We start from the raw sequence: 18806 nt of genomic DNA on the forward strand, positions 1-18806 counted from the left end.
CCTTTCAGGATCTCGGAGGCTCAGAACAGCCCCACCTCACAGGTTCCCTTGCCAGCTGTCTGGCAGACAGAGGAGCCACTTCTAAAGCAAGCCGGTCATCTGTACAGGGTTGGAAACTTCCTACCTTTGAGGGGAGCCAGGCCATCTCTGACCATTACTGGTTCTTCTGAATACTCAGCTGAGGCTTGATTTTTTTTTATAAATTCCCATCTCTAAGGGTCCCCACTGGGCTCCTGCAAAGAACACAACAGCCTTCTTCTGCCCTGAGAGAGGGTGTGTGTATGTGTATGCGTGTGTGTTTGTGTGTGTGTGTCTGTGTGCACACGTTGCTTTGCTTGCTGTGTGGATAATACTTAGGAGGAGGCAGGAGAGGAGTCTGGGGACCACAGAGGAGCTTCTGTGGTTGTTTGGGGATGAGATAATGGTAGCCTGGCCATGCTGGTGGCTTGGAGGGGAAGGGAAGCAGACAACTTTAAGGGAGATTTTCTAAGTTAGGTAGACAGGCTTTACATTTGGTAATGGCTGTGGACTGTGAAGGAAAGAGAAGAATTAAGGACAAACAACTGGATTAATGGTGAAGTCATTCGCTGAGGGAGGGCTCCATCTCTGCAAGGGGCCTGGTTCATCAGCACCAGTAGGCTGGACTGTTTTAGCACTAACCAGCCCTTAATTTCCCTCTCTTCACACAGCAACGAGGCTCACAAAGAGACCAGATTTCTTATTGTCTCAGGCTGCTTCTCCCATTTAAAAAGCTTATTAATTTCTGAATCAAGATGCCAGATCAGTTCTTGATCAAGGACAGCACTGATTTTTTTTTTTTCCCCTGACTTCAAAATAAGTTTGCAGATGATGTGCATGTGAAGCAATCAGTCCTGCCCTCCCTCTCCTCTGGCCTGTCAGGAAGGAGGTCATTTGACTCAACCCCAACTGGAATGCAGTGGAGCAAACAAAGGCGAGCTGCACCAAGTGGCCTGGCTGCGTTTTCTACCTCCTGACACCCTGAATACCAACTCAAGATTCAGCCAGGCCCAATTCCGTGTTTAATTGCTTTCAGCAGCAAGAAAGAGAATTAGAAATGAAAAGATAATGAATTGCGAATGTGGGCTTGTTTGATGGCTCTAAATCCGAGATGGAAGGGGGTGGGTGGGTGTAGAAAAAGTAGAATGGGACAGGGAGTGTGCAAATCAGCCCTTTGTACATTTCGGTTGTAAGAGGCACCCAAAAGAATTTACTTCAAGATAAATTCAGTATACTCTCGAGTTGCACATTAAATCACAGCACAATCAGCTCCAGGGGCACCGCCCAGGGAGGACTCATTTTCCCCTAGGTTGGTTCTTTTAGGAATGAGAATGCTGAGGGGCACGAAGCTCTTTGGGATGCACCTAGTGTTCCAGAAACCATGACTGATTCTGGGTCTAAGGGATGTGACGGGAAAGGGACAGAAAGAAAAAAGGGAACTGGGGAAATCAAGAGCAAAAAATTGCAAAGGACAATAAATCAATTCAAAAAGATATTCCCATCACTCCCACGGAGTGCAAGGTTTACAAGGGAGCAAGTCGGCTCTGCTCATTTCACAGTCGGAGCAGCCTCTTCAGTCCCTGAGGGAATGAGTTGACTCCTAACTCCTGCCCCACCAAGGATGATCAGGGACGTGTCTCCAGAAGCCTGGGAAGGAGGAGGGGCTCTGCTCTAGGACACGTTTGGGCTGGACGAGGAGCTGCAGGGCTCAGGGTAGCACACAGTGTGAGGACAAACACAGGCCAGCCTTTGCCCCAGGAGGGGCTGGCAGTTCCAGGTGCAGGCTGTTCCCTTCCAGTTGGAAAGAGAGCTAGGACAAGAGGGCCATTTGGGGTGCAAGAGTAGGGAGTAACGCTGTGCTCAGAGTTTCAGCTTACGAGGACTCTGGTTCCTTAGTACTCAAGACACCAGACATAGATTTTTTTCTGTTAGAGAGAGTACTGCTATTCACCAGGAAGCATGATCAAAACTTTTAGAAATTGGAATCACATAATTTCAGAATCAGAAAAGGCCCTTTAAGCCAGAAGTCCATGATTTTGGGTCAAGACTTCTATTGGAATCTTACGATTGGAGCGGACTCTGTCTAGAAACAGGTACACATGTGCTTGCCTGCACATACACCCAGTTTTCATACAATGTGTGAGGGTTTTTGGCACCAACACCCAGCTAAGACCTCTATGGAGTCAAGGTGTGCCAGGTCAGTAACCTTGTGCTTCCACTTGGCTGTTGCGGGAGCGGAGGCATACAGACGAGTAAGGGTGACCTGGTTGCCAGGAACAGGGCCTAGAAGCCAATCACCCTCTGACTAGGAGAGGGCTGAGTCCCCTTCAGCATACCATCTTTCTGCTTTTGGCCCCTCTGCAATTGTTGCTGACACTGCAGCAGAGGAAAAGGTTACTTGCAAAGAGAAATGTGTCTAGTAAAAATACCACCTCTAGAGTTGGCACAGTTAAAGAAATCATCATAACCTGGCAAGAAGGGAGAGAAGAGAAAAGGGAGTAGGGGTGCCTCAACTCTGCTCACCATTAGCAAATCATCTGTAATTTAGATTAAACGTACAGAGATGCGGGTGATCAAGCAGACGTACCTCCTGGCAGCCTCTTGTAATTTCACGGGCTGTTTGGCGCTGAGGTAAATCAAGCAGGCATCAGCCACTTTATTCAGGTCACCCTCACCTGCAGAGAGGAAAAACAAAATAAGCACTGGCCCTCAGACTTCATTCAGGACAAGCAGTAACCAAATGCTACCTAGGAAAACTAGAACAGGTAAGCAAGATGCCCTGGGCTCTTCACTCCATCCCGCAAGCCAAAGTACATGTCAAGACCAATGGAAGAGTGAGGCCAAAGTAAGACTCAAGCGCATGCACATGAGGCGGGTAAGGAGGGCATCTAAGCAGAGGAGAGCCAAGTGCAATGGCTGAAGTGAGATAGAACGTAGAGTTTGGGTCCACATGAGAGAGGCAGGAACCTACCTAAGTCCAGTCTCTCACAGAGAGGGCCTAGGCCCTGCAAGACAGCCAGCTGCAACTTGAAGGCCAGCGTGTGTGAGTAAACTGGTCCAGCTCTGGCGCTGATGGGAGCCTGGGTAACTAAGGAACCAGCCAGTTTGGGCAGGACATCTTTGCAGAACCGGCTCCGTAGAAAATCACCACACTTGCCTCCCAGGGTCCGTAAGACCTGCAGAAATAGCCCCCGATCTGGTGATTGAACAGCATCAAGGCCTAAGAAAGCTGAAGAATGCTTGGTAATTCAATTTCATCTAGGTCTCTGCTTGGGAAAAAAAAAAATAGAATTACTGCTGTTAATTTCTTGCCTATGGTTTGTGATTTTGACAGTTATGAATTCAGAGGTCTCTGCTCCTAAGGCATGGCTGCTTCTATCCATAAATACAGATTACACGGAGAATAATTCAAAGGAATCTTGGGTTGGGTGAATAATATGATTAATATCTTGGTTTTCTTCCCTTTTTTCTGTTTAAAAAAAAAAAAAACAAAACAGAAGAGCTTAAAGCAGTTCACATAGATCATCTCTTGAATCTTTCTAACATCCCTTGAGAAAAGACTTGTGCTTTTAACTCTAGCTAGCTGAACAAACACGAATGCGAAGACCCAGCTGCTACCCCATGCAGATACCAGGAGGGCAGTGACTGCGCCAGGGTTCCTGGGCTGAGCCAAGGCAGGGTCCCCGTGGTTAAAGCCAATTCAGTGTTCCTTCTGTTCAACTGCACAATCTCTCATGTACATCACCCTCATTCTATCTTTCAAGACAGGCAGATTTCTTTGCATGTCTCGTTTTAAGTTTTCTCTAGCAGAACATATTGAAACGTTTTGCCCTGCTGCACAAGACTGAGTATACAGGATAATAGGAATTCCTTTAAAAATTGGTAAGCAAGGCATAACCAGCACATAGAGTGTTTGCCGACTTTGCAGAGTAAGGCACTCATTTCTGGTCCCTCAGCTGGGCTGCACAAGATTTTACAGAGCTCAGGTGACATCGACTTGTCTTCAAATAGAAAAAGCAGCCTTCATTATGGCTCACATATCTTTACATTTTTCATTTTTCTGTGCTAGCTGTCATTTCAGATAACCTATTAATTTTCATAAAGAAAAACAGCACATCTGAATAAGATTTAGCAATACATCTCTCCCTCTCTATTCCTCTTCCCTTCCTCTCTACCTACATGCACAAAAACATATACACATATCATTTTACTTTGGAAAAATATTAACAATTTTATATGTTTTAACTCGGTCCAGTAAATGCTGAAGAATCTTAGTGAAAACCAAACTACTTCTGCCAAGTATATTGGTTACATTCCCAGATTCATTTTATGTCCCTACACATCTTTTTTCTTTGCCTCATCTTGTTCATCTACTTCTAATTTATGTTAGCTTGCCATGGTAAATGTATCTTTGTAGGTTGCCTTAAGTGATTTTTAGAACAAGGAAGGATATAAATAAAAAAGCTAAAATACATGTGTTAATATAAGCCAACTAAGGGAGAATAATACACACACACACACACACAAACACACACTCACACTGTTTAGAGCACTTCACCAAATAGTCCCATTTTATCTGTGACAATACTGTGAGAAAGAATGGGATAGGCAGTCATAAGGCCAACCTGGAAATAGGTATCATGGGCTTTGCCCAAATTGCTTGGCTAGAACCTAGGCCCGTTCACCTTGACTCTTGAACAGTGCAAAGAACACGGGCATGGGGCTGGCCCTGTAGCAGAGGGGTTAAGCGTTACGCATAAGGAGCTGGTTCCCACATGCCTGATCATAAACCCTGGCCGTGGGGGCTTGAGAAATATGCTGGGCACATGTACATGTTCCCCAAATCCTGCTGGGAAGAAGAAATGGAGAGAAAAAGGATTGCAGCATGACCATACACCATTGGGGTGCTCTCTCTCTCTCTGGTGTGTGCATGTAACCTTTGGCAATTAAAATAAATATATTACATTTAAAAAACAAAACAAAACATGAGTATGAATTCAAAGGTTTGGGTTCTACTTACTAGCTGTGTGATTTTGAGAAAATTCCTTAACTTTTCTAAACTTGTTTCCTCTTCTGTCGAAAATGGGGGTAATACCCCTTCCTTGTGAGATTGTTGTGGAGATGGGTTCACATGTGGGGAAGTGCCAAGCTCATTGCCTGACCCATGAAAAATGCCCAGTAAAAACCACTGGTCCTTTTCATCTACTAGTTCACTTTGCTTTACATTCAAAGGAAAATGACTTTTATTTTCTTCTCTGTGCTTTTCCTATTTTTCTAGTTTCTTCATGGTATGTCACATTGCAATCAGATAAAAAGAACTGATCTGAAGGACCCTGTGAGCTTTGTGCTTATCACATTCACCGTTATGACAAACAGTGGGAGGGTGTCAGCACAGTACCTTGAAGGCTCTGAGAACTGCCAGGGGGTCATCATTAGTGAGTCGCTGCACAAGCGGGGGCCAAGCCCGATGAGCCAAGGGAAGGAGCTGGTTCTTGTGGGACTGCAGAACAATCACACACAAATCCAGCACATCCAGCACCTGGCAGAAAAGAAGAAGGATTTCAGTAGACAGTAAAGGCTTGGAATCAAAATACGTGGGATTAAGTCATCATTGAAAAGAAATAAAGCTTAGAGACACATTAATTGGATAACTGTTTATTGAGGGTCAATTACATGTCAGACACTGGTTAGGTACTGGTGGGATACACAGGAACAAAATACACAAGTTTCCGGGCCTTAATTAGGTAACACCCAAATAACTAGATGACTACCAACTGTGACAGGAAGGAAGGTAAAGGTGAAATGCAAAGAAATCAAGGGAAGGATCGAAACTGCAGACTGTGTTCTCTGCAAACAAGACATAAACGGTGAGTAGGAGTTAGTCCTGTGACGATGGAGAGAGTACTCCTTTAACTGGAAACTGTGACAAGGGAGATCCAGATGGGAGACAAAGCTTATGGTGCTTAGGAAATGGAAACAGGAATGTGGAATGCTGCGGAGGGCAGGTAAGATGGGGCTGGATCACGAAGGGGTCATGGTATGGATTTGTATGCATGTGCAGGGTCAGATGGTAGCACAGTGATAAAACATGAAGTTCTGTGAGGTTGAAAGAAGGGAAGTTTCCAGGTTCATGGGCCCGGGAAGGTTCCATTTTCATGCCCTCCCCCCATCCACACATATGCCCATGATCTGGGGCTAGATTGCAGAATCAAGACTCTTTTAGGGGTGCTCTTCTCTCTGTTTCTCTTGCTTGTGGAATAAAATTGAAAAAAAAAAAAAGAATATTTTATTTTGTACGAAGTGCCATGGGGAGTCACTGAAGTGTTTTAAGCAGGAAAGTGACACGATATAATTCATCATTTAAAAAAGGTTACTCTGGCTGTTGAGTGGAGGGAGACTTGAGAGGGGAGAGAGACATGGGGAGGTACTTTGGGAGGCCACAACACATGTCCACATGAGAGGAGCAAAGTGATATGGCCACGTGATGGCGGCAGAGGCAGAGAAGTGAGAGCATTTGCACTCTGCTTTGGAGAGGCTGGTATCGGGGAAGGGAAGAGAGATTAAGAGCTGCTTAGATTCAGGTGTAGCAACTGAAGAGAGGCAGGTGCCAGCGAACAAGAGGGGTGCAATGGAGGGTGAGCAAGTGGACAGGGTGGGCAAGATTCCAGGTCTTTTAGTGCTGAGAGATCCCAGCAGGCAGCTGAGCTACAGGCTAATCTCACAAGAAAGCTTTGGGCTAGCCTTGATGGAAACTGGTTTTCTACCTTCCTTGGGAATATGTTTCCTGATCTCTTACATCTCAAAGCTCACTGAAAACAGAAGGCCCATGTCAGTGTCGTAGTAGGAGTCAGTACGACCAGTGCTGGTTGCCCTCCTGTACAGACAGGCCAGTCTTCCTAGAGCAGAGTGGGCAAGAGGAGGTAGAGGTTGTGTCAGAGGCAGAAAGACTGCGTGAAGTCTGACACCACGCAGCAGCAAACCCTTACTGTGCTTAGTACATGCTGGTCTACACTGGGACTGGGATAGAAACAAAGAACAGAAGAGGCCCTGCCCTGCAGGGATCCATACTTAGGCAAGTGGATAAAAGAAAGCTCAGAAGTGCTGTGGAAGTGACTTTGGGATCACTGACTGGCTGTGAGTTTGAGTTCTGTCACCAACTGGACAAGTCACAATATATTTGATTCACAGATGCACACACTTCCCTTCTGCCTGGGATGTTCTCCCTGCCTGTGTCTCTTTGCATGCTGGCTCCTTCTCAAACTTCAGAAATGTGAGCACCTCAGAGAGGTCTTCCCCATCAACCTGGTCTAAATCAGAATGTACGGTCTGCTCATTCAAAAGGTTTAGCACAAAAGAGGTTTGCAATACACACCTGCCTCGTGGATGATTTTTTTTTTTTAATCATAGACCCCCGTTTATTACCTTGACAGCATTTCCTCAATGCATATGTGTGAGTTCACGTATTGCCTCACTCCCCGCAGCAGACAACACATGTCCATATGAAGACAGGTTGCGTTGGCACCATTCCCTTCTACACACCCTCTGCCTGCCTGACTTGTTGTGGTCCTCAATAAGCATTTAGTGAATGAATGAAGGAGTATACATGCCACATCTCATGCTAACTGTTTTAGATTTAAAACCAACCCAAAGAGGCAGATACCGTCATCTCCATTTTATGGACAAAGATGCTGACCTCCAGGTCACATGGCTAGCAGCGGGCAGAGCTGGGACGTGAATTTAGGTATGTAGACCTGACTGTATGACTGGTACTCTTTTTTTTTTTTTTAAATAATTATTTATTTTATTTTATTCATTTATTTATTTATTTATTTATTTTAGTTTGACCAGAGAGAGACAGAAGGTGAGAATGAGAGAAAGAGGAAGTGAGAAAGCAAGCCACCAGATTCAGGACTCGAACCCTGGTCGGCCATGTGGGAGTGTCCAGCACCTTAACCACCACACCACCTGCTGGTCCCAACACTGGTACTCTTGATAGCTATGGTGTGTATACAGCCGTTACAAAGCCTCAATAAAAGGGAAGGTCTTGGGGCCAGCAGGTGGCTTGGTGCTAGACTCCCACATGGCCGACTGCAGTTCAAGTCCCGGACCTGGCGGCTTGCTTTTTCTCTCCCTTTCTCTCTCTCTCGCTCTATCCCTCTCTGGTCAAATTGAAATAAATAAATAAATGAATAAATAAAGTTAAATAAAATAATTAAAAGAAAAAGGAGGGGAGGTCTTGAAAGGTAGATTAGAATTTGTTGAATATATCAACCAGGTACCCACATTAAAGCCTTGCATGAAATAGGTACTTAAAAAGTGCATGCTGGTGCTAGCAGGTGGTGTGGTAGTTAGGGACTATGGACTCTCACATTGGCAGACCATGGTTCAAATCCCAGACCTGGCGGCTTGCTTTCTCCCCCCCTGCCACTCTGTCCCTCTCTGGTCAAATTAAATAAGTAAATGAATAAATACATAAAGTTAAATAAAATAAATCTTTTAAAAAAAGTGCTTGCTGGGGGACAGGAGGTGATGTTAAACACTTAAAGGCACTGGACTCCCAAGTGGTCCAATGCGGTTCGAGTTCCTGGTGGCTCAAAACTCACACCAGGCGTTTGTGCATGTGTGTCCCAAATCCTGAGAGGATAATAGAGGAGAAGGGACTGCATCATGGCCATCCCCACTGGGGGGAGATTTCTCACTTTCTGTCTCTCTCTCTCTCTGGTGAGCGAGCACATGTGCCCTATAGCAAAATTCTCTAAAAACAAAGTTCTTACTGAAGGAACATGGATGACTGCTAAGAGGTGTCTCAGAAATACTAAACAAAGGCCATAAAACATAGACCCAGAGATTTGAGACAACCAGTGGATCAGGGGTTCCTAGCCCACCTGAGCATGGCAGTGTGCTTCATCAGTCAGCCACGAGAGCAGCATTTCTCATTGCTGCTTGTGGGAGTGGAAGAGTGTTGTTTCCTTTGTGTACAAGATTTCCTGGGTGATTCTGAAAGCCCTCGCTCCCACTACCACTCCACCCCATTGTTTTGTTATTGGAATGTGTATGTATGTATATGTACACTGTATATGTTAAGTACTCATCAATGTGAGTGCTGTTTGAGAAGCAGACAGCAAATAAGGATATAATTTTTTTTTTTTTTAAGAGAGATTTTCACTGTAGGGCGCATGCGCTCGCCAGACGGACAGAGAGACATAGAGACAGAAAGCGAGAAATCACCCCCCAGGGGGGATGGTCACGCCGCAATCCCTTCTCCTCTATTCTCCTCTCGGGATCTTGGGCACGCACGCACACGTGCCCGGCGTGAGTTTTAAGCCACCGGGTCTGGGACACGAACCGCGGTCGACTACGTGGGAGTCCAGCGACATAGCCATTACGCTAACTGCTGGTTCCCAGGATATAATATTAAAAGCACTGAGGTTTTTCCTAGGATGCAAAGGAAACAGAAACAGAGATAAGGGCTAGTGTTGGGCTTGAAAGAATGACCACTTTAAAGAACTAAAATCTGCATATTCTATGTCAAGACAGCTCATAAACTGATAGCTTTTCCAAAGCATATGATTTTTATACCTTTAGTGATTCTATGAATCCCTGAAACTGTGGTTTTTGCTGTAGCAGACTAAGCTAGCTCCCTGTTGGCATCTCAGTGGGCACACAATGAGGTAAAACTTTCACCCCACAGATACATCCCTCTTGATACCTTCTCTTGGCCACCACACATGGATCTGGAGATTACACTTAACCAAGCAGCTACAGCCACGAGACTGCACCTCAGCCATGCTGCCCTGTGGACGCAGACAAGGGGATGCGCACTGACCTGCAGGCGGATTTTCAGACTTTTATGGGACAACAAGTGGATGCAGCGTTCCATCACGTCCATGGCTATTTGGATCTGCACTGGGAGTGGTGGCTCCACATCTGGGCAGGTGTCATTCTGATCCACCTTAGGAGGGACTGACTGCTCTTCTGGAAAAAGAACATACCTGGGGATATTGTTTTATGAGAGATGCCCCCGATCAAGCTTGATCCCCAGCCTCAGACCCAGGAAAAGTATCAAGGAAGATCCTAGGGAAACCATCTGAAAGTAGGAACAAGACATTTACAACTTTAACTGGAACAGATTAAAAGCTAGGAAAACCCTTTGCTACGGTTTGAATGTGCCACCTCCAAAATTCAGGTGTTGAAACTTAGTGACTAATGTGATAGTATTAAGAGGTGGGGCATTCAAGAGGTGAGTTAAGTCCTGAGGGTTCCACTCTTCATAAATGCAATTAAAGCCTTTATAAAAGGCTTGACACAAGTTTAGCTTCCTTGCCCTTCCACCTTTAGCCTAAGCAGGGCACAGCATTCCTTCCGTCCAGAGGGTGTGGCAATCAAGGCACCATCTTGGAACCAGAGAGCAGCCCTCACCCTTGATCTTGACTTCCCAGCCTCCAGAACTGTGAGAAATAAGTTTCTACAACTTATAAACTGTCATCTCAAGTATTTTGTTACAGCAGCAGAAATGGACTAAGACACCCTCCATGTATACTCAAGATGGAATGGTTATATAAACCATGGTGTATCCTCACGATAGCTTGTTACGAAGTTCCTAGAATTTGTGTTTAGCAAGGGTATTAATGACAAGGGAAAATGTTTATGAAATAACATTGTGTTATTACACGGCATGAGTGCTATTGTATAAATTTTTGTATGGGAGAAAATACAAAAAAAATTAACAGTGGAATAATGATTTAAATTTCCCCTCACACCTGGGTTTTTCCTAAATTTCCAATTAAAATCAAAACATAAGAAGACACGGTTCTAATTGGAGTCTTGAGGCTAGGCAGTCACCTCGCTGGCCTTTGCTCTGCCCTCCAATCTTTTCCCTTTCCTTCTGGTTCATCTTTTGACCAAAGTGGGCACATGTCTATCTTCACCAGACTTTTAATCTTTTGATGGCCAGTATAAAGATAAACCTTACTTATCTTTGTCTAAGAGATAATACCAGGCATCTAGGTGCAATACACATGACACAGGGTTTGGTCAGCAGAGGATGGTTTTGCCTCCACAAACTATTAGCAAATTCTCTAATCCTACACCACCTTACCTGGTAAAAAAACATATATACCTTACATGCTTGTTCAGAGTGTTAAATGAGATGAATGTCACAAGCTATTACCACTCTCTCACTGCCTCTGCAGAGTAATGTTATATGAGACAGAAATAAGTCGGTAAATTAAAACACCAGAAAGGTTTGAGAGTTGCAGGAAATCCAGGCTCAAATCCCTACCCTGACATTTTTTTTTCCCCTCTCTCTACTTTCAGTCTCCAGCCCTGCCCCCAAGCCCCCATTACCAGCTGTGCTCATGTCCACGGAGCTGAACATTGCTCCCTTAACTTTTCCCATTTCGGTTTTCTCTGCTAGAAAAGCAGAATCTTACAGTAGAGGCCTGCATCTGTCTCTAAAAGATGCTGAAAAAATAAATGAAAGTGCATTTGTAGAATGCTTAAATTTCTTAGAGAAAGAAACCTCAGATATATAAGATGCTTTTATATGTTTAAAACAAAAACCTCAAGTCAAACTAATATCAAGCTAGATATTCTTTACCATGTCAAGTACGTGGTATGTACCTGAAGAGTGATAATTACAAGAATGATAGGGCTGGGCTTTTCCTCCCAGAGGAGTTGTTGTTCAGAATTCACCTACTGCAGAATGTTATATGAGGGATGTGGATTTTTCTGTTATCGGAAGGAGGGTTTGATTCATTCAGTCTGCTCCTAGAGAGCATCAACCAGAACCAGAAGATCCTAATCGTGAAAGAATGGATTCACTGACAATGTTCGAATTTTAAACAAGAATGGCTAATCCGGATTATGAAGGATCAGAATGCTTCCCCTTCTTCAGTGTTTCTAGGTTTTGGTGAGGCTGCATTTCAGAAGGATGGGGTGCTCAAAAAACAAACCCATGACAAAGCCTGATAAATTTCTGATCAGAAAACTCTGTCCTTGGGGAGAGCAATGACTCAACTCTGCATAAATCATTATTTGGGTCCTGTGATACTTCTCTGCTATTTAGGAGGGATTTGTTGTAGTTAGTTGCATTGAAGTACTATTTCCTGTTATCCTGGAACTATTAGCTTCAAATCCACCAGAGTCTCAGAGTAGTGATCGCAAAAAAGGAAAGAAACAAAAAAGAGAAGAAATCTGCTCGAATCTAACCTAACTAATTTGGGACTCAGTTCAATTTAGGATAGTTCTGAGACCACCAGGCTCATTATGACTTGGCATTTTATATTTGCAGAGGAGACTCTAATAATTTATTAATCCTTCTGTGACCCAAAGCTCCAGATTGAGTTTGTGAATAAAACAAGAGACCAGAGCCGCAACTAGTCGGAACTGTCTTCTCCTTTATCATATAAATTGGTAAGGAAAACACTGAAATCTCCTCCCACCAATAAATAAGTGGATAAAGCATGCGAATAGACAATGAACATAAGAAAAGTATTCTTAGGAAAGAAGGATACAGAAAGACTTTGTCAGTAATCAAAGAGATGCAAGGTAAAAAATCCGCAAGAACCATTTTTTTTTTTTTTGGAGAGATTTTCACTGTAGGGCGCGTGCGCTCACCAGACAGACAGAGAGAGACATAGAGACAGAAAGCGAGAAATCACCCCCCAGGGGGGATGGTCACGCCGCAATCCCTTCTCCTCCATTCTCCTCTCGGGATCTTGGGCACGCACGCACACGCGCCTGGCGTGAGTTTTTTAAGCCACCGGGTCTGGGACACGAACCGCGGTCGACTACGTGGGAGTCCAGCGACATAGCCATTACGCTAACTGCTGGTTCCCCGCAAGAACCATTTTTCATCTATTAATTTAAGAAGAAGTAAAACTGGAAAAGGCCAAGGTTGGCAATGTTGTGGTGAAACCAGTAGTAATCCTGCACTAGTGAAGGGGAGTGTAAACTGATACAACCTTTCTGGAAGGCAATTTGGCAAACATTAAATAATGTTCATATCCTTAACCCAGAAATCCCACTTCTGGGAATTCATAAGGAAATATGCAAAAAGAAAGAAAAGGCCGTGTGCACAGAATCATCCATGGCAGCACTGTTTATAGGAATGAGATCCAGAAGCAACCTAAACTAACCACAGGGGAATGGACACTTAGTAGCAGCTATTAGAACATTAATTGTATAGCAACATGGAGTTGCTTATAACTAAGCACAACAAGGGCATAACACATTTAAGCTATGGCAGAAACCATGTAAAAATAGATTTGTAACAAAAAAGAATGGAAAAAGAATAATACAAAAAATAAGAATGGCTATGTTAGCATAGTGAGAGTGTGAGTGACTTTTCTTTCTTTTGAAAAAAATATTTATTTATTTAATTCCATTTGCTATTATTTTTCAACTTGACCAGAGAGAGAAAGAGAAAGGGAAAGTGAGAAAGTAAGCCTCCACGTCCGGGACTCAAACCGTGGCCGGCCATGTGGGAATCCAGTGCCTTTAACGACCACGTCACCTGCCAGCCCATGAGTGACTTTTCTTTCAAATTTTCTGTAATGATTTTTCAATGCCTTTACAATAACTTGTTTTCAAAAGAAAAAAAAAAAAAAACCCAGCCATGCCAAAGTGAATAGTTACCTTCTTCATTATCAGAATCTGAGACATTTCCATCTGCTATATCCTTTTCTTTGAGGTAGTTCTGCAAAAATTGTTCAATATCTTCAGCTGTGGTGTTACCGCCAAGCGTTGTTTGTCTTTGGCGCAAATGACTTCCCTCCTTCCCTAAACTTGGCTCTTGGAATTCAAGAGTGCCTGTGTCTGGGAACCACTGGGCTGTAAATAAAGCATTATAATGATCACCTTTGTCATTAACAACAGGCAGTAGTACTTTGTGAGCAGATAAGCAAATAAGTTCTTTGCCATGTCCTGTCCCTGCCTTCACCTGTCTCTGACTAAACTAGTCCTTTTAATCCCCCCCCCCAGGTTTTTTTGCTATAGGGCACGTGTGCTCGCCAGAGAGACAGAGACAGAGACAGTAAACGAGAAAAAATTACCCCCCAGGGGGGATGGACACGCTGCAATCCCTTCTCCTCCTTTCTCCTCTCGGGATCTTGGGCGCGCGCGCGCGCACACACACACACACACACACACACACACACGCATGGTGTGTGTTTAAGCCACCGGGGCCAGGACTTGAACTGCAGTCAACTACATGGGAGTCCAGCGACATAGTCATTACACTAACTGCTGTTCCCACTAACCTAGTCCTTACCTGTCTCTTCAACCTCATCTTTTACCATTTCCAGCTGCTCATTAACTGACCATCTTTTAGTTCCTTCAATGTGCCAAGCATTTTCCTGTCTTAAGACTTTTGCATATGTCATTCTCATTGTCTGGAACACTCTCCCTCTACTCAACATCTGAAAGATTCCAAGGCACTTCTCACATCCTAGTATAAGCAGAAAATGGACTTAGTAAAGCTAGCCCTTTACTTCCAGTCTAATTCAGGTCACTTACATGTCTTATCTAGTACCATGTTCCGTCCTTTCTTACCAACTCATAGCAATTTGTAATTATATGTTTATTTTCTGTGTACTATTTAGTATCTGAATCTCCCATTAAGACTCTGTGCTCCATTAGACACCACTGAAAATGTCATATGCCCAGCCTAGGGTGGGTGCTCAGAATAAATGCTGAATGAAAAAATATGCAAGTCTGGAGTACACATACGGCCCAGGATATACTACTCATTAGCAGAAATTATGCTCTACAGGACTCTAAGAATGGATAGTCGCATTGTATTTCTGACATAAATTGCTTTAGAAGACTGGTTATTTCCTCCTCAGAGCTATCTGTTCTTCAGTGATACTCCAGTACATCTAATAGGTCACTACAGAATAAACCTTAAACATCACTGAGTTCAGTGGTTTTCTAATTGTGAGCCTTAGGACTCTACAGAAATGTCTTGGGGATCACCACTGGGAGGACACCGAGATAGCAGGCTGGGGAAGGGTGGGTTCCAAGGTCTCCATCCCTTCCTTCAACCAGGGCAGCTCTAACTTCAACCATTTTTGCATATCAAGGTCCTCCCATAGACTTAAAAAGAAAAGGCGCTCAATTCCTTAAGACTGAAACAATAAAACCCCACAGCCTAAAACTGCTGCTGTGGTCCAGTACAGAGAGGAAGGCTTGAGGTGAGTACCTTCAAACCAGTAGGAGGAGGTTCCTATATGTGGGGATCAATTATGACATTTCTTCAATGCCCCATTTCCACATATGAGTCAGGCTCTTACTGTACCCTAAGGGACTGGTTCCCAAACAGTTAAAGCTAGCTCAGACTCAGCGATTACACTGCTAAGAGTAGACAAGCAGCAAAGATTATTTCTAGATTCAAGTCTGGTGCCAGACATTAAAATGTCTTTGCTCACAAATGGCTTTTAAACATATGAAAAGGAGCTCAACCTCACTCTTAATGCAAATTAAAATGATAATAAGGTGCTATTTTTCTCCTATTGGATTAGAAAAGATCAAAGGCTTGCTAATATACAGTGTGGGTGAGGGCGTGGCAAAATTGGCACTCTCTTACATTGGTAATAGGAGTTTAAATTGGTACAACCTCTTAGGAAGCAATTTGATACTCTCTATCAAAAATTTAAATGTAATACCCTTTAAACTAGCATTTCTTTTAGGCATGTACCAAATAACCTACAAAGATATTCACTGCAGTGGTTTTTCCTTTCTTTTATTTATTTATTTTTTTAGTTATTTTGCCACAAAGTGCATGTGCTCACCAGAGAGATAGAGACAGAAAGTGAGAAATCATCTCCAAGGGAGATGGCCACTTCAAAATCCCTTCTCCTCCACCCTTCTCTGGAGATCCTGGGCACACACGTGCCAGGCGTGTTCCCTAGATCACCAGATCCAGGGCTTGAACCTGCAGAGTTGGCCATGTGGGATCCCACGCCTCAACCCACAAGCCACCAACTGGCCCCACTGCAGCATATTTTGTGGAGGCAAGATATCAGAAACAACCAAAACATCCACCAAGAAAGAATTGGTTAAATAAACTAAGTTGTCACCATACAACAGAATTCGAGGTAGCCGTAAAAAAAACCGAGGCATTTCTACATGTATGGAAGTGGCACGATCTCCAAATTAGTATGTGACATGACTACTTTATTTTCAAAGCTACTCTTTTTTTTTTTTTCCTTGTTATGAATAATCAGGCAAGCGTAGTACTAAGCAGTAACTTAACTGATATTCTAGCTTCACTGTGGTACCCACTGCTTTTTAGTCAATACATGTGAAACACTATATGCTAACTCAATTTGCTAAAACCTGTACTGGGTTATTTTTAAGACCTTTCCAGAAATTCTCTAAGACCACACTCCACTCCCATCTCAGAAGAGTGGCTATCAATTAGACAATTTGATATCAAACAGAAACGCCAGCATAAAATGCTACTTTGATTGGCAACTACCAATTCCACCTTGGTACCACTTACTATTTAACAAGCAAGTCTATTCTGTGTTATTTCAAAAGCAGAAAAGCTACTCCCAATTTTCCTAGGATACCCTAGGGTCAATTTTAACCATCATTTTGTTTTCTGCAATGGCAACCCAACCTCACTTCAATTAAAAAGAAAAAAAGCATATAAGATTTCTTAACTTCCTTCAGAAATGACCAAAGACACCTGCAATCTAAGGCAATTTAATTTGCAGGACCCAGATTGCGTTATCTCTGAAGAGAATATATTTCTTGGATTTCTTTGCTTTTCCTTTCTTTTGAAAGGTTTTTGCTATAGGGTATGTGCGTTCGCTAGGAAGACAGAGAAACAGAGAGACAGCGTGCTTCTCCAAGATGGACTCGTTCCTCCAAGTTCGCTAGGAAGACAGAGAAACAGAGACAGTGTGCTTCTCCAAGATGGACTCGTTCCTCCAAGATGGGGTCCAGCCTGCTTCAAAATCACCCCTGGGGGGATGGCCACACTGCAGTCTCTTCTCCTCCATTCTCCTCTTGGGATCTTGGGCATGCACACACATGCGCCCAGTGTGAGTTTAGGCCACTGGGTCCAGGACGCAAACTGTGGTTGACTACATGAGAGTCCAGTGGCATAGCCACTATGCCAACTGCTGGTCCCATTCATAGGCTTTTTCTTAACATTTTTTGTTTTAAGAGAGATTTTTGCTATAGGGTGTATGTGCTTGCCTGAGAGACAGAAAGCAAGGAATCACCCCCACCCCCCCCAGGGGGCATGGCCACACCACAGTCCCTTCTCCTCCATTCTCCTCTCAGGATTTTAGGCGTATACACATAGGTGCTGTGCATGAGTTTCAAGCTGCTGTATCTGGGACTTGAACCACAGTCAACTATGTGGGAGTCTAGCACCTTAACCACCTTAACACCTGCTGGCCCCAACATGTATTTTTTAGAAGTAGTACAGCTCCCTAAAGTGGTGGAGTACACATGACATTGGAAACCAGTCCTAGTCTGCAATGTTGGAACAGTCTAAGGAGGAGCTTAGGCCCCTGTGGGTCTTGTTCATGGCTGCCTCCCAGGGTCTCGCACACTCCATAGGCTTCCAGGGAAGGCAAAATAGCATCTAAACGTCTTCCCTTGGCCTGTAAGGCCCTCCAGGATTTGTCCTTGCCCTTCTTCTCAATTCTATTTTGAACCACTCTTTCTAAAATGTCCTTTTTGTCCACTTTGCAAAGATCCCAACTCTTCATTCTAAGTCTTTTCACCTTCTATCCTCTTTGCCTGAATATTCTTAGAAATCATAAAAACAATGTGACAGCCCCATGTGTACTGATGAACCCTTCTCATCCATCAGGTCTCAGCTTGAGCTGCTCCCTCTCAGACGCCCTCCCTGATGACTCAACTTAAGGCAGTCTCTCCCCAACACTCTCTTGCATCAAGGTGTTTATTTCCTTCAGTGTGCTTATTAGAATCTGCAGTGAGCTTTTACAACGATTATTTACAAACTTATCATCTCTCTTGTAAAAGGAAAGCTCCACAAGTTTATTATTATTCACTGCTGTATATGTGTATGCTGTCCTGTATATATATATATGCATGTGTATGCTGACACATGGCTGACTTATTTAATAAATGAATGAAAGAACATTTATGCTGCAAAGTGTTCATGAATGAATGAAGGAATGGATGAACAAATGAACATTGTAAACAATGTCAGCTACAGGGCAGAAGACTGTCCCTGCTCCAGTCACTTCCATGAGAAAGTTTTTCACATAGTATCAGCTTTTTCAATGGACAAAATGAGGCCAGCGACTTTTCTACCTGTCTCAGAGGCTATTAGCTCTGAAGACATGCATATCTGAAGATATATTCTCTCAATAAAAGGGGCCCAGGTACACAGCTCATTATTTTTTCATTCAAAGACGATCCAGTTGAGGGATTCTTCTTATATAAGGTCCAAAATCTTGCCAATCTAGTGGTGGCTAACATCTTCAACAGACACCCAAGAGAAAAGGAAAGGAGAGAAACTTAAGGCAACTCACACAATTTACAGGGTATGGTATAAGGACGTTTCTAGACCTGCTCTGTCCAAAATGGCCACTAGCTATTAAAATGAAGTAAAATGTAAAATTCAGCCCTTCCTCTGCATTAGTCACACATGGTTAATGGACATATTGGACAGAGGAGGTGCAGGCTACTTCTATCATTACAGAAAGTTCTATGAGACAATATTGGTCTACTATCTGTGGACTGAATAATTCATGTTATTCCTGGTCTCCTAGCAAAGATACTGCTAACTCTAAATATCA

At 43.5% G+C, this 18806-nt stretch overlaps 1 protein-coding gene across 1 annotated transcript in view; it reads right to left on the bottom strand.

The window, feature by feature from the left end:
- TTI1 (TELO2 interacting protein 1) overlaps positions 1-18806 on the bottom strand; it is a 60624-nt gene that overhangs the window by 12748 nt on the left and 29070 nt on the right. Inside the window, exons 3-7 of the mRNA XM_006144121.3 lie at positions 13657-13851; positions 9845-9993; positions 5417-5557; positions 2990-3194; positions 2606-2693 (exon numbers count right to left, since the gene is read on the bottom strand). Of these exons, the coding sequence (XP_006144183.1) occupies positions 2606-2693; positions 2990-3194; positions 5417-5557; positions 9845-9993; positions 13657-13851 (778 nt within the window). The remainder of the gene's footprint in view (positions 1-2605; positions 2694-2989; positions 3195-5416; positions 5558-9844; positions 9994-13656; positions 13852-18806) is intronic.

Source organism: Tupaia chinensis, unplaced genomic scaffold (genome assembly GCF_000334495.1).
Source record: "Tupaia chinensis unplaced genomic scaffold, TupChi_1.0 Scaffold000115_1, whole genome shotgun sequence".
Taxonomy (NCBI): Eukaryota; Metazoa; Chordata; class Mammalia; order Scandentia; family Tupaiidae; genus Tupaia; species Tupaia belangeri.